Genomic DNA, 10,918 nt, shown 5'->3' with positions numbered 1-10,918 from the left:
CAATAAACCCCCTAGGCTTACCATGCCAAGTAGTACTTCCTTGCACCGATATTTTAGAAATTCTATTTCTTCTTGAGGTTTTCTTTCTATTTATTCTTCAGTTATTGTGTTATGTTGTTCTATCCTCATCTTTTAATATCTAAGCTTACAATTATGTGAAATTTACTACTTATAACTACAATATCAACCGGTATTTGTGTTTTTCAGCCTTGCTGAAGGGTCTAACTTGACCTGTCATGGCGGCAGAAGAGTACTTTTTCGAAACTGAATAATTTGTCTCAAGAGACACTTTTTGGAAATGTTGATATATTTTTGTGTTTTCAGTCAAATGAGTGATAGAAACACGTCATTGTAAAGATTAGATTTGAAGCAATCACGCTATCAAGAATATTTTTTCAAGGTTAGTGACAATTTATGACTTTGTTGTTTGTGGTCGTACCGATTGAATCCTACACTGCATCACTCGTGACAGTGACACTACATGTATTCTAACTTCAACCATGGACGTAAGGTCCATGGTTCAACAACCCATACTCACTCAGTCCCATGCCCAAGGCCTGTTGCATCTGGTGTGTTTAAATCATATGACTCGCGTCTGTACGAACGCCCGTTTTAGCAAATTAACCCATTCATGCCTGTATTTTTGTGTGAAGTAGAGTGTTAATGATCTCTATCAGGTTCGCACAAAATCGGAACATCGATGATTTGCCCCCCAGGCGACGTGCACGGCGAGTCCCAAAACCCGGACCGAGACGAGTCGAGACGAGACCAAAAGACCTCCGATCTTACTGATAGAAAAGTTACGTGTTTTTGCACATATGCAGCATCTGTACCAATGCCACGGGGAAAAAAAGGACGTTGTTCCACTTCTGTCTTAGTTAGTCAAAGAAGTGATATCCCATGCACAAGCCAAGGTTGTCGTCTCCGAACAAAAAATATGGGATTTATTCTCTGGTCGTTCTACGTCACGACAACCCGCGTCTATGTCATCAATTGTGGTGCGTCGGACCTTTTTTTTTTGTCGATCTTCGGTGTGCTCGTAAATATGTAAACAAACAACATGGCGGCCGATGTTTCTCCCACGATCAAAAGTCATGTAATGAAATTGATATTTTCACAGACTACGACATTACTAATCTGAACAAATTAAACACAAGAGTGTACCGCCTGTATATACTGAAGGAATTACGTGAATAATTTGCGGAAACAACGAACTCGAAGCTGGTCGCGTATACCGTGGGTTCCATACGCATTTCAAACAGGGTCAGGCGCGACGTTTACAGTGTTCGCGCCGTCGAGATTCAGTCGATATTTGTTCCCGAAAAATAGCGTACCTTCGTCTGTGATAAATTTCTAGGACTATCCTCTCTTTGAAATAGAGTATAACTTTGCGGAAGGTAGCCTACGTGTAGACCGAGAGCTGCCATTTGCTTCACACATGAACGAACGTGAGCGCTAACGCACACGACGGACGACTGGAAATGATTGACAACTTGTGCACGGCGTACTGATATTTATTCTTAAAGTAGTTCAATAGTTTAAACGCGGAATCGTTATGGAAACTTATTTATTTTGCAAAATATAACAAATTCTTGGCTTGTGCATGTGATAAGTATATTATTCCCTAATATTTTTCTTCGTTCAGCTCGGAAAATACTCGTGACGTAATGACCGTGTCACCACTCGTCTTCGACTCGTGGTGACACGGTCATTACGTCACTCGTATCTTCCTTCGCTGAACGAAGAAAAATATTAGGGAATAATATCTAAATATCCCACTCCTACCATCGACTTATGCTTGTTCATTTTCGTACATTCTAGTCAAGTGGTTACATAGCTCTCCGAATCTGAATCTTAATCTGAGGCTGCCTCAGATTCCACACACATAACATACATGTACTATAGTATCGGTAATGTACATGTAGAAAAATGGTGCAGAGCCACTGTAATAAAATTAAACATATGAGCTCTCAGTTTACTTTCCTATAATGTGTTTATAAATGGTGAATCTAATTTCTACAAAATGATTACTTAAATCTCCTGTATGTATGTTTCTAATACCAGGTTACCTATTTTGAATTCACAGTAGATATCAGTGGAGAATCTGAATCTGGCGCTTATCGCTTAGGCCAAAATGCCGACGTCGCATCGCAGTTCGCATGTTTCGAGCTCGCCTTGAACTCAAGTTGAAAAACCTCAACAAATCTTTTTTCAGTTGTTCCAATCGTTGATTGTGCTATCTCTTGCTTTGTGCATCGATCTTTGACACTCTCAACAAACTGCAAGCTTTCTGTAGTGTTGTATATATGATGTATTTACAAAGCCTGGCCTGAGGGGTCATTATGGTCTCGTCTCGACTCGTCTCGGTCCGGGTTTTTAGGACTCGCCCGACGTGCACCTGCATTCAGTGTTCGGAAGTCTATCTCAAATTGTCATAGGGCTCCTCTCTACTTGGGTAGTAGAGTGTGTTTTTATACATGTGCTTTGCTCCGTTAATATCACTGTATCATGTCAGGGGCTGGTTGTGTTTACTTTACACTATAGTCACGCAGTCATGCTATTATGCACCATTTGATTTCTGGGTTAGGTGTGATGGAGGATTCTGGGATAAAATTGTCAGCCACCTAGGGATTAAAAGATGATTTACTGATATACCTGAAAGCGGAAATATAATTTGATGCCACTTCACTGAGATGAAAGTAAAAAAAAATATGTGCGGAGGTGCTTAATTATCTGAAATGAGTGTCTAGCATCGATCATCATGTTTTGAGCTGCTGCCTGCAGTGGGAAAAAACTACTAGATCTATACTTCAATAGACCCACAATGCTCTTTGATTTTGTGCGCTCAGACATTGCTTGTTAAAGGCATTTTCAATTTTATTAATTTCCAAACAATGTCAAACGTAGAATTTAATTTTAAGATTATTTGTTAAAATTATGCTCCAAAATTATTCAGAGAATATTGAATAAGAAGGCAACGTGTGTAGATGCTGGAAATTTCACTTTGCAAGGTAAAGTTACAAGCAACTGAGATATCTCATGTCTTATCATACCACCTGTTAGAGCTACAAATTTCCTTTGTCATGAACATTAAAAAAATTAATACCCGTTCTTTTGCCAACACAGATGAAACTCATTCCCTTAGTTTCATTGAAGGTACTATGTAGGGTTGTCCAAAATATCTGATGACAAAATTACAGAATTGGTATCTCCTCTGTTGGAAAGTGCTTCATCTTCTGATTATTCAAAGTGGGAAATAAGAAAAGCATGATTATCAAAACAATGTTGTCAGAATTTTCAAAATATGGACGAAGCTCTTCTGTGAACAGAAGAAATTTGATTCAGTTCAGTGAGTGATCTCCATTTCTACAGAGTGTGGGCCTTGGCTGATAATTTTGTATTATGTGGACCTCAAAGCATGTACTTTCAGAAACTTCTCATGAGAAGTTTCAAATGTACACGTTTCCATCAGTTTCATTCAGGGAAAGCAAATATTTCTTATGTTTCAAATGCAACGTATCTGCCTTACAAATGCAATGCATTGTGTACAATATCAAGTATTATTGTTGTACTAATATAAATGAATTCCTGTTGGGAAAAAAATTTAGTTGTCAATACATGGTAATGTTGGTCTTAAGAGACATGTATACACAACAGACTGTGTTGGCAAGTGTGAGTGGGGCTTTCAACATCATATTTTGAATAGAACACGGGAAATGTATTTTACAAACAGAACAACAATACTGGGGGAACATGTCAAAATATTAAGCTTATTATTTTTGTCTTACAGAAATGCAGCTATGTCCAATATACTGGTTGTATTTGTGAATCTATCAAAAGGCAAAGATTGCCAGATTAAGAAGGCATTTACAGTAAGTAAAAATCAACCCTATGAATTACTAGTAACATGGTGAAGTGTAAATTTCATCCAAATCTTGTTTCTCTACACCGTGCTGGCCTATATGATTACTCTGTTCAGATTGTAGGAAAATTGAAAATGTTTTGTGACAACAAAAATGCATCTCAACATTGTACTTACATGTACTATGTCGTCCAGCTTCAACAAGCAACAAGTCTCTATTGATATGTTCATAACTTCATTGAACATTGGGATTACATTCTTGTCAATTGTTTGGTTGGCCAAGTTGTATTCTGTTGAACATCTGATTTTATATACTTATCTAAAATTTGTTACTTATTTAAAATAAAATTAAAAACATCAATTACATATGCTTTTGGTTTGATATTTCAAAAATTCTTATACTCAGATTAGTAAAGTGAGCATTTTGGGATTGCTCATTATTACCAAAATGAAATGAATCATATTTCAGGATGAGGTAGGTAGAACAGCAAGTTGAAGTTCGTTGAGTTTCCACCTACCGCAAACTAGCTCTGATGCACACTAACTAAGATGAAAAAAGATAACCAGACACGGCACCATTTTATGGTGAAGTGTGTTTTTCATTGGACGTTGTTATACCAAGCAGTGTTTTTTTAAGTTTTGGAACCTTGTGGTATTTGGATGTAGGAACTCTTGTAACAGTTCTGTCATCCCTGATATCGTTTATGATTGTATTAATATATATCTAAACAGGGAGTCAAGGTAATATTATTGAGGACTCGCATAAAATTTACTTAGGTACCAACCTTGACAATAACACTACAAAGGCAGGGAAGTGGGGCCAATTTTCAATGCTTTAGTGAAATTTTTTATTCAATTTTATTGATGCATCCTGTTCTGACATTCAAGTTACATATTCATGTACCAATACACACATATTACCTGCTTACAGGCTGTACAGCGCGCCAACCTACCATGCAAGCTGGTGGCTGAAACCGATATCTTGCAACAAAAGGAAAAGGATGCGTACCTCTATGTATGTGATCCCTTTGAAGGCCCAGCTTTTGAACATTTGTTGAAACTTCAATGCAGGTAAAGATATTGCAAGAATTTTCTTTGAGAAAAATACAGAAAGTAGGTTTGTGACTGTTATGCCAGGGAGTTACTATATTCTGCCATAAGATATGATTTTATACATGTACATATATACATTCCGGGGGTTAACATGCAAATTTTGGTACTAGAGAAGCAAATAGCCCAATATTTACTGATATCTGAAATTCAAAATGGCCACCATCTCTGTGTTATCACTGTTGGGGAAAATAAAATTCTCAATATTCACAAAATTAAGCTGGGGAAAATCTGATTTATTCCATTAGCTTCAAAATGAGTCCTCCATAGTGATATATACTAAATGAACAACATTCAATTTCAAAGTACAGTATGTCAGCTTGATAGAAATACGTTGTATCTCATGTATCATGCAATTCTTGACCTTAAAGAGGCACTCCCACTTGATAACATTTTTAAAACACATATTTTAATGCTAACAGTCGATATTTGACATGGCGACTGCGCGCGGATCGCGAGATATCGATAAAAACATGTCATCAAAAAAGTTAAAGTTTGAATTCCGGTGGCCCACCTGAATTCAGCTTCAGAACATAGAACGTTCGGCACTGGGGCCATTGTCAACTAAGCTATGGAGTACGAGTCTACGCTGACGCTGCTGTATGCCACAGCAGTACCACTCGCGTTGGTGAGCGGTCATGTCCCGTGGGAGAAAGCCGAGTCCTACTGACTGGGCAAAAAAACGAAAAACAAAGTTACTTTGCTGATTCCACCAGAATTCGCATAGGTGACTAGTACAGATAGGTGCGGTTGATACAAAGTATGCATAGTGGCCGCCGCGTGGTATGCGCGCATACCACGTGGCGGCCACTATGTATCGAACCACGCGTAACTGTGTGGCAGACGACAAAATGTAGTCATCAGAGGCAACTAATATTTTACACGTAAAAACTGATATCTATGTGGTATTGTTTAAAAATTTAATACAACTGATTGAGAATAATGAAAACGACAAAAACTAAGGAGAAGTTTTAAAAAAGAATTACCAGAGGTAAGGGCATTGATAATGATGTATATAAAGTCATCGCAGTAGGAGGTAAATTTAATTGCGTCATTCGAACGTTTTTTGACTCCTTAGAATATCGTCAATCAGCACAACAACACACTTTCGGGGGATTTCGGGTCATAACCAGAAACGATCGTAAAACTTCGGGATGTGAAAAATACGCTCGGGAAATGACATGTTTTTATCGATATCTCGCGATCCGCGCGGAGTCGCCACATCAAATATCAACCGTTGGCATTAAAAATATGTTTTAAAAATGTTACCAAGTGGGAGTGCCTCTTTAAAAGATGCACAACTTTTATTATATATTCATCATGTTTGTGCCGTAGCATGTGAACAAAGAAACATTTACATGTATGATTTTGATTCACCTTATGCAAATTACAACCTTACCGCTCTGATACGAGATGTGACCCTGTTGTTCTTGCATACAGTATTTGGTTTTATCAACCTTTATTATCTTAACTTGCTCCTGAGTGACTCTAGTACTTTTCTAGATGTCATGAAAATTCAAGAAAATGGGAGAGTAAACACTCAAATATTTGAAATAAGTATTTCTGTAAAGTGTTGTTCTGTTCCGTAAAGACATGATACAGGGAGCACTTTTAGTTTTTAAGTAGGCCACAGATCAGTTCAGTTTCCAAGTAGGGTCTTTGTGTTCGCAAAAAAATTATGTGCACATAACAAGCAGGTACACATTCTCTGTATACAGTGCATTCGAGAAACTAAAATATCCAGCGCAAGACCTGATGTTGTTTATTTATGACTTTGTCATTTTCTCCTGGCAGGATTGTTGGTCCCCAGTGTGTCTTGAATTGCATGAGACTTAGTCTGGCCATTCCGAGATCAGAGCATCCTGTGTACAACATTGCTATGAAAGATGTGGTCATCAGTTGTACAAGCATAGCCAAGTCACAAAGGGTAAGTTTGTCTACCGCAAATATGTGAAACAAAACTACAGAATACTGGGAGCACAGTAAGCGGTAGTACATTTCATCATATTATCACAGAGAGTATCTGTTCATATACCATCAAACTTGTGTACATTAATCACTCAATGAATCAAGAGAAAGTGATAAGCAGGTACATGTATGTGGAGCCAGCGTTTCTCCAGAGAAGTTGGTGTTGCACTACTCTTTAGTTATTGTGCCTTGAATGGTGAGCACAAGAAAAAGATTGAAGCTATAGAAAACCTGAGTGTTATAATTTTGTTAAAAAATTACAATCTTTCATATTTTAAACAACATCAACAAAATGCTGTGGCGTAAATGACAAAATAAAAAGCTGATGAAAACTTTACATGTATCTACTCAATAAGCTTTAAAATGAACACCCCACAAGTGGTAGACCAGAATAAATATTGTCAGAGTATGAGAATCCGAATATCTGTACCCTAGGTGCATTCTACCTCATCATTGTTCCTTTTTAAATCCAGGTTCATATCCTGATAATGTCTAAATTTTCATGATTGCTGTTTTTTCTAATAATGTATCTTTTTAGTCTTTTAGTAAGCTGATAGCTGACAGATTTTCCAGTGCATGAAAACAAGCATAGCTGATAAAGATACATTTATCAGTGGATAAAAGTTATGAAAGTACAAAGTACATGTACCAGTGTTCAAGAATACAAAATAATAGTGTTATGAATTGTTTCAGAGTCATTTGTTTTTCTCTCCTTTACAGCAAGAAATTCATCATCTAGTGCAATGGATGGGAGGAATCATCTCACGAGATTTCACTGAGAATGTCACACATCTAGTAGCAGGAGAAGTCGGCTCAAAAAGATACCATGTAAGTTCAGTCAACTTGTCTCTTTGCTCTATGGGAATAGTGACCTCTACAGGTACAGTTGCCCAATGATATTTATTTTGAAAGGCAGTACCTGTCGCTATGAAGCACATCATTTTATGAAGCATGCAACAACAGGTGTACACAAATAATTTGAATATTCATTTATTTATTTGTTTATTTATTTATTTATTTATTTTTTTATCAAACTTTTGCAACCAAATTCCATGCCAACTACAAACAGGTTGAATTCTTAAAGTTAAAAATTCACAAGATGTAAAAAATACTCATAAGACTTTGCTGAGTAAAAAGCTAAAAAGAGAGAATACAGTTCAAAAGAAAACCTGAATGAGAACATACAGGATAAACTTTTCTTAAATCTTTGTGTATTGCTCCTGTTAGAAGCATATTGTTTTGAGTGTGAGCCTTTGTGGTGAAAACTAAATTACCCAAATAGTTCAACTTGTCAGTATCAATGTCATTATCAATGGAACTTTCTGCAAAGCATACTTTATATGAGTATTCATGTATAATATGCAAGGGCATAGTATAATATGAATACTCATGTGGATATGCATTATATTAAAGAGAAGTACTGAGATTTAAAAATATTGAGCAAGAATTGTTTGTCTCAGTGTGTCTATAGCATTGACAAGACTGCATGATTTACATCGTGTCGATTCAGGTGTTCCTATGTGATGAATGCATTTTGTGATGTAATGAGACATTCATGTTCTTGTCCACAACTTGAAAATCTTGTTTTTGTGGAGATAACAAGCAAGTGAGCACAAAATATGTTTTCATAGAATTGTTTGGTAAAAGATAGAATTAAACCATAGATTTTAAATTCAATTTCAAATTCATTGTTGCATGATCTGAACAAAGATTTTACCAACTACTTTAATGACGAACTTCGTAAAAGTTCTTTTGGCTTTCAAAAGCTATTTTAACCTGTTGACCCTAGATTTTTTAGTGAATAGGTATTCAATCACCACTGATAAAATCGGTTGTGGCCAAACCAGTGTGGTAAAGCGGTTAAAAAGTAAAATACAACAAAAATTTGTCTTTTCTACCCCATGTAAAGGTTGCAGTGAGTCTCGGTAAACCAGTCATGCTGCCAGAGTGGGTAATTCAATGCTGGAACCACAGCAAAAACAGGTAAAACATAATTATGCTTAGAATATCATAATGATGTTCAACAATGACGCGTTACATATGTATCATAAAATTTGAATCTTCAATCCCTACATAACTCGATATACTGCCACAGACACGAAAATCAAACAAGATTTCTTTGAACCATCAGATTCCAAGCTATAATATAATTCAGTTCTGAAAAGGTGGACGTGTACAGCATTACTGATATTTCCACACTTATTGTTTCTGACGTTTCCAAGCCTTGTACTGTGAATGAGTGTATGTTTGCAAATTCTTGTAAGTTGCATGGACTTTCAACTCCATAAGGTTTACTTCATCGTCTATAACAACAGTACGTCATGCATGTGACAAACCAATGAGTATATGAGTTGTTCCTTCAGATATGTCCATGCCACAGATGAGGAGTTTGCTGCCTATCAGTGTCCTGTATTCAAAGGCTGTGTAATATGTGTGACTGGCTTGGAGAGTGATAAACGACGGGATGTCAGTCTCTTGACTCAAGAACACGGTAGGACTCTCAATTCATGCGTATTTTCAATCCGTTTCCTCTTGAACCCTATTGTAACTGAATTTAATGGTACAAATCTGCCATTTATTCTTTCTCCTTAACCAAAGTTGGACTGAAATCAATCTTTTCAATTCCCAGATCGCTCTTCTGTACCCTCAAAGCCAAACTAGAATGAAATCCATTGTGTAAATTCCCCATCTTCAACTCTCCCCACACTGAACGTTGGGCACGTCGGTGCCACCCATGCGGGTGACTGGAATGTTGCTCACGCTCATGTTTTGGCGACATGTCTTTTAAACTCGGTTGAAAATCACACGATATGAACATTTTTTGAAGCAGATGAAGTATCAGGTATGAATTTTTCAGCCAACAAGTAACTGTGCTTGAACCTACTCTCGCAGTTGGTCATTCGGCAGTTGGCCGGTGCCAACTTTTTCTCGTCTGTTTTTGTAACATGTATGATGTGTGCTGTGATTGGTGTGCCGAATTTTGAATTTGCAGCCCACTTCACTGAAACGATGTAGTCGATGCGTCACTCAAGGAGTAATTAGTGGGAAGTAACGGACCCGTGTGAGTGGACAATGGGGAAATCCCATGCACTGATCTGCGAGCTAAGCAGTGTGCCCTCTAACAAAAGAGATTTCTGAAAACTTTTGAGTCATTACAAAAATTAGTGAAATTTTCTTGAGTTGCGATGTATATTTTCGTATTCATCTGAAAATATTCCTGCATCACAAAGAATATTCCTGAGTCATGGCATGCCAAATAGGCATAGAGGGCACACTGGAGCTAAGATAGCCGACTGTCGACAAGAGCGATGCATACTGGGAGAAACTGATCTATTATGTAATTTATATTTTGAGACAAGGTCAAGGAATATATAAAATCAAGGTTATGTAGGATTCTGAAGTATGCCGTTAGTAATGAATGTAAACTATGACTTTTATGCCTTGGATCAGTTTACACTTACAGACAAGTAGGAAAGATTGACCCAGGATACAAAAGTCATAGTTCACACTCATTACTTATGAAAGCCACTTACTAAATAGCTTGGACTTGTTGAAGTTATATTTTCCATGACTTTGTCTCAAAACATAATAATAACATCATAGATTTCTTGCTCCAAGGATGAATCATTCTTGTCCGTGTCAATTCATCTTGCTCAGAGCTCTAGGATTTCCCCAGACTGTGTTGAGACAGCTGGAGAGAGCCCCGCAGAGCAGTCTGTTTAACCAAGACTAGGTGTAATTCTGTGATTGAGTCAAACTATTGAAGGGCGCCCTCTACACATGGTTACGTGTATAGGTCTTTTAAAGTGATCTGTCTATCAGGATGTCCCCCTCTACAGACTTTGTGGTGATTCTATCTTGTGATCACACTGCACTTCCTTCTTTACTACTTTATATAGGGTTCTAGTGTACTGATGGGGATTGCACAGTAGTGTTAATATTTTGGAATAAAATGTCACATCAGGCCATTTCAGTGTT

General features: G+C 37.3%; 1 protein-coding gene across 3 annotated transcripts in view; it reads left to right on the top strand.

Annotated features, from left to right (window-relative positions):
* The first annotated feature begins 15 nt into the window (after positions 1 to 15).
* The window catches only part of LOC139124961 (DNA topoisomerase 2-binding protein 1-like), a 35,675-nt gene continuing 24,772 nt past the window's right edge, over positions 16 to 10,918 (top strand). For 2 of the 3 annotated variants that reach the window (XM_070691077.1, XM_070691078.1), the window contains exons 1-6: positions 3,762 to 3,872; positions 4,794 to 4,933; positions 6,767 to 6,899; positions 7,661 to 7,768; positions 8,850 to 8,923; positions 9,304 to 9,431. In XM_070691077.1, the coding sequence (XP_070547178.1) occupies positions 3,801 to 3,872; positions 4,794 to 4,933; positions 6,767 to 6,899; positions 7,661 to 7,768; positions 8,850 to 8,923; positions 9,304 to 9,431 (655 nt within the window). In that variant the 5' untranslated portion in view covers positions 3,762 to 3,800. Of the gene's footprint in view, positions 401 to 3,761; positions 3,873 to 4,793; positions 4,934 to 6,766; positions 6,900 to 7,660; positions 7,769 to 8,849; positions 8,924 to 9,303; positions 9,432 to 10,918 lie in introns of those variants that run through there. The other variant, XM_070691079.1, reaches the window with a different exon arrangement.

Source organism: Ptychodera flava (genome assembly GCF_041260155.1).
Source record: "Ptychodera flava strain L36383 chromosome 23 unlocalized genomic scaffold, AS_Pfla_20210202 Scaffold_24__1_contigs__length_23054250_pilon, whole genome shotgun sequence".
NCBI lineage: Eukaryota > Metazoa > Hemichordata > Enteropneusta > Ptychoderidae > Ptychodera > Ptychodera flava.
Note: the sequence above shows the minus strand (reverse complement) of the source record. Positions and strands in the feature narration are given on the sequence as shown.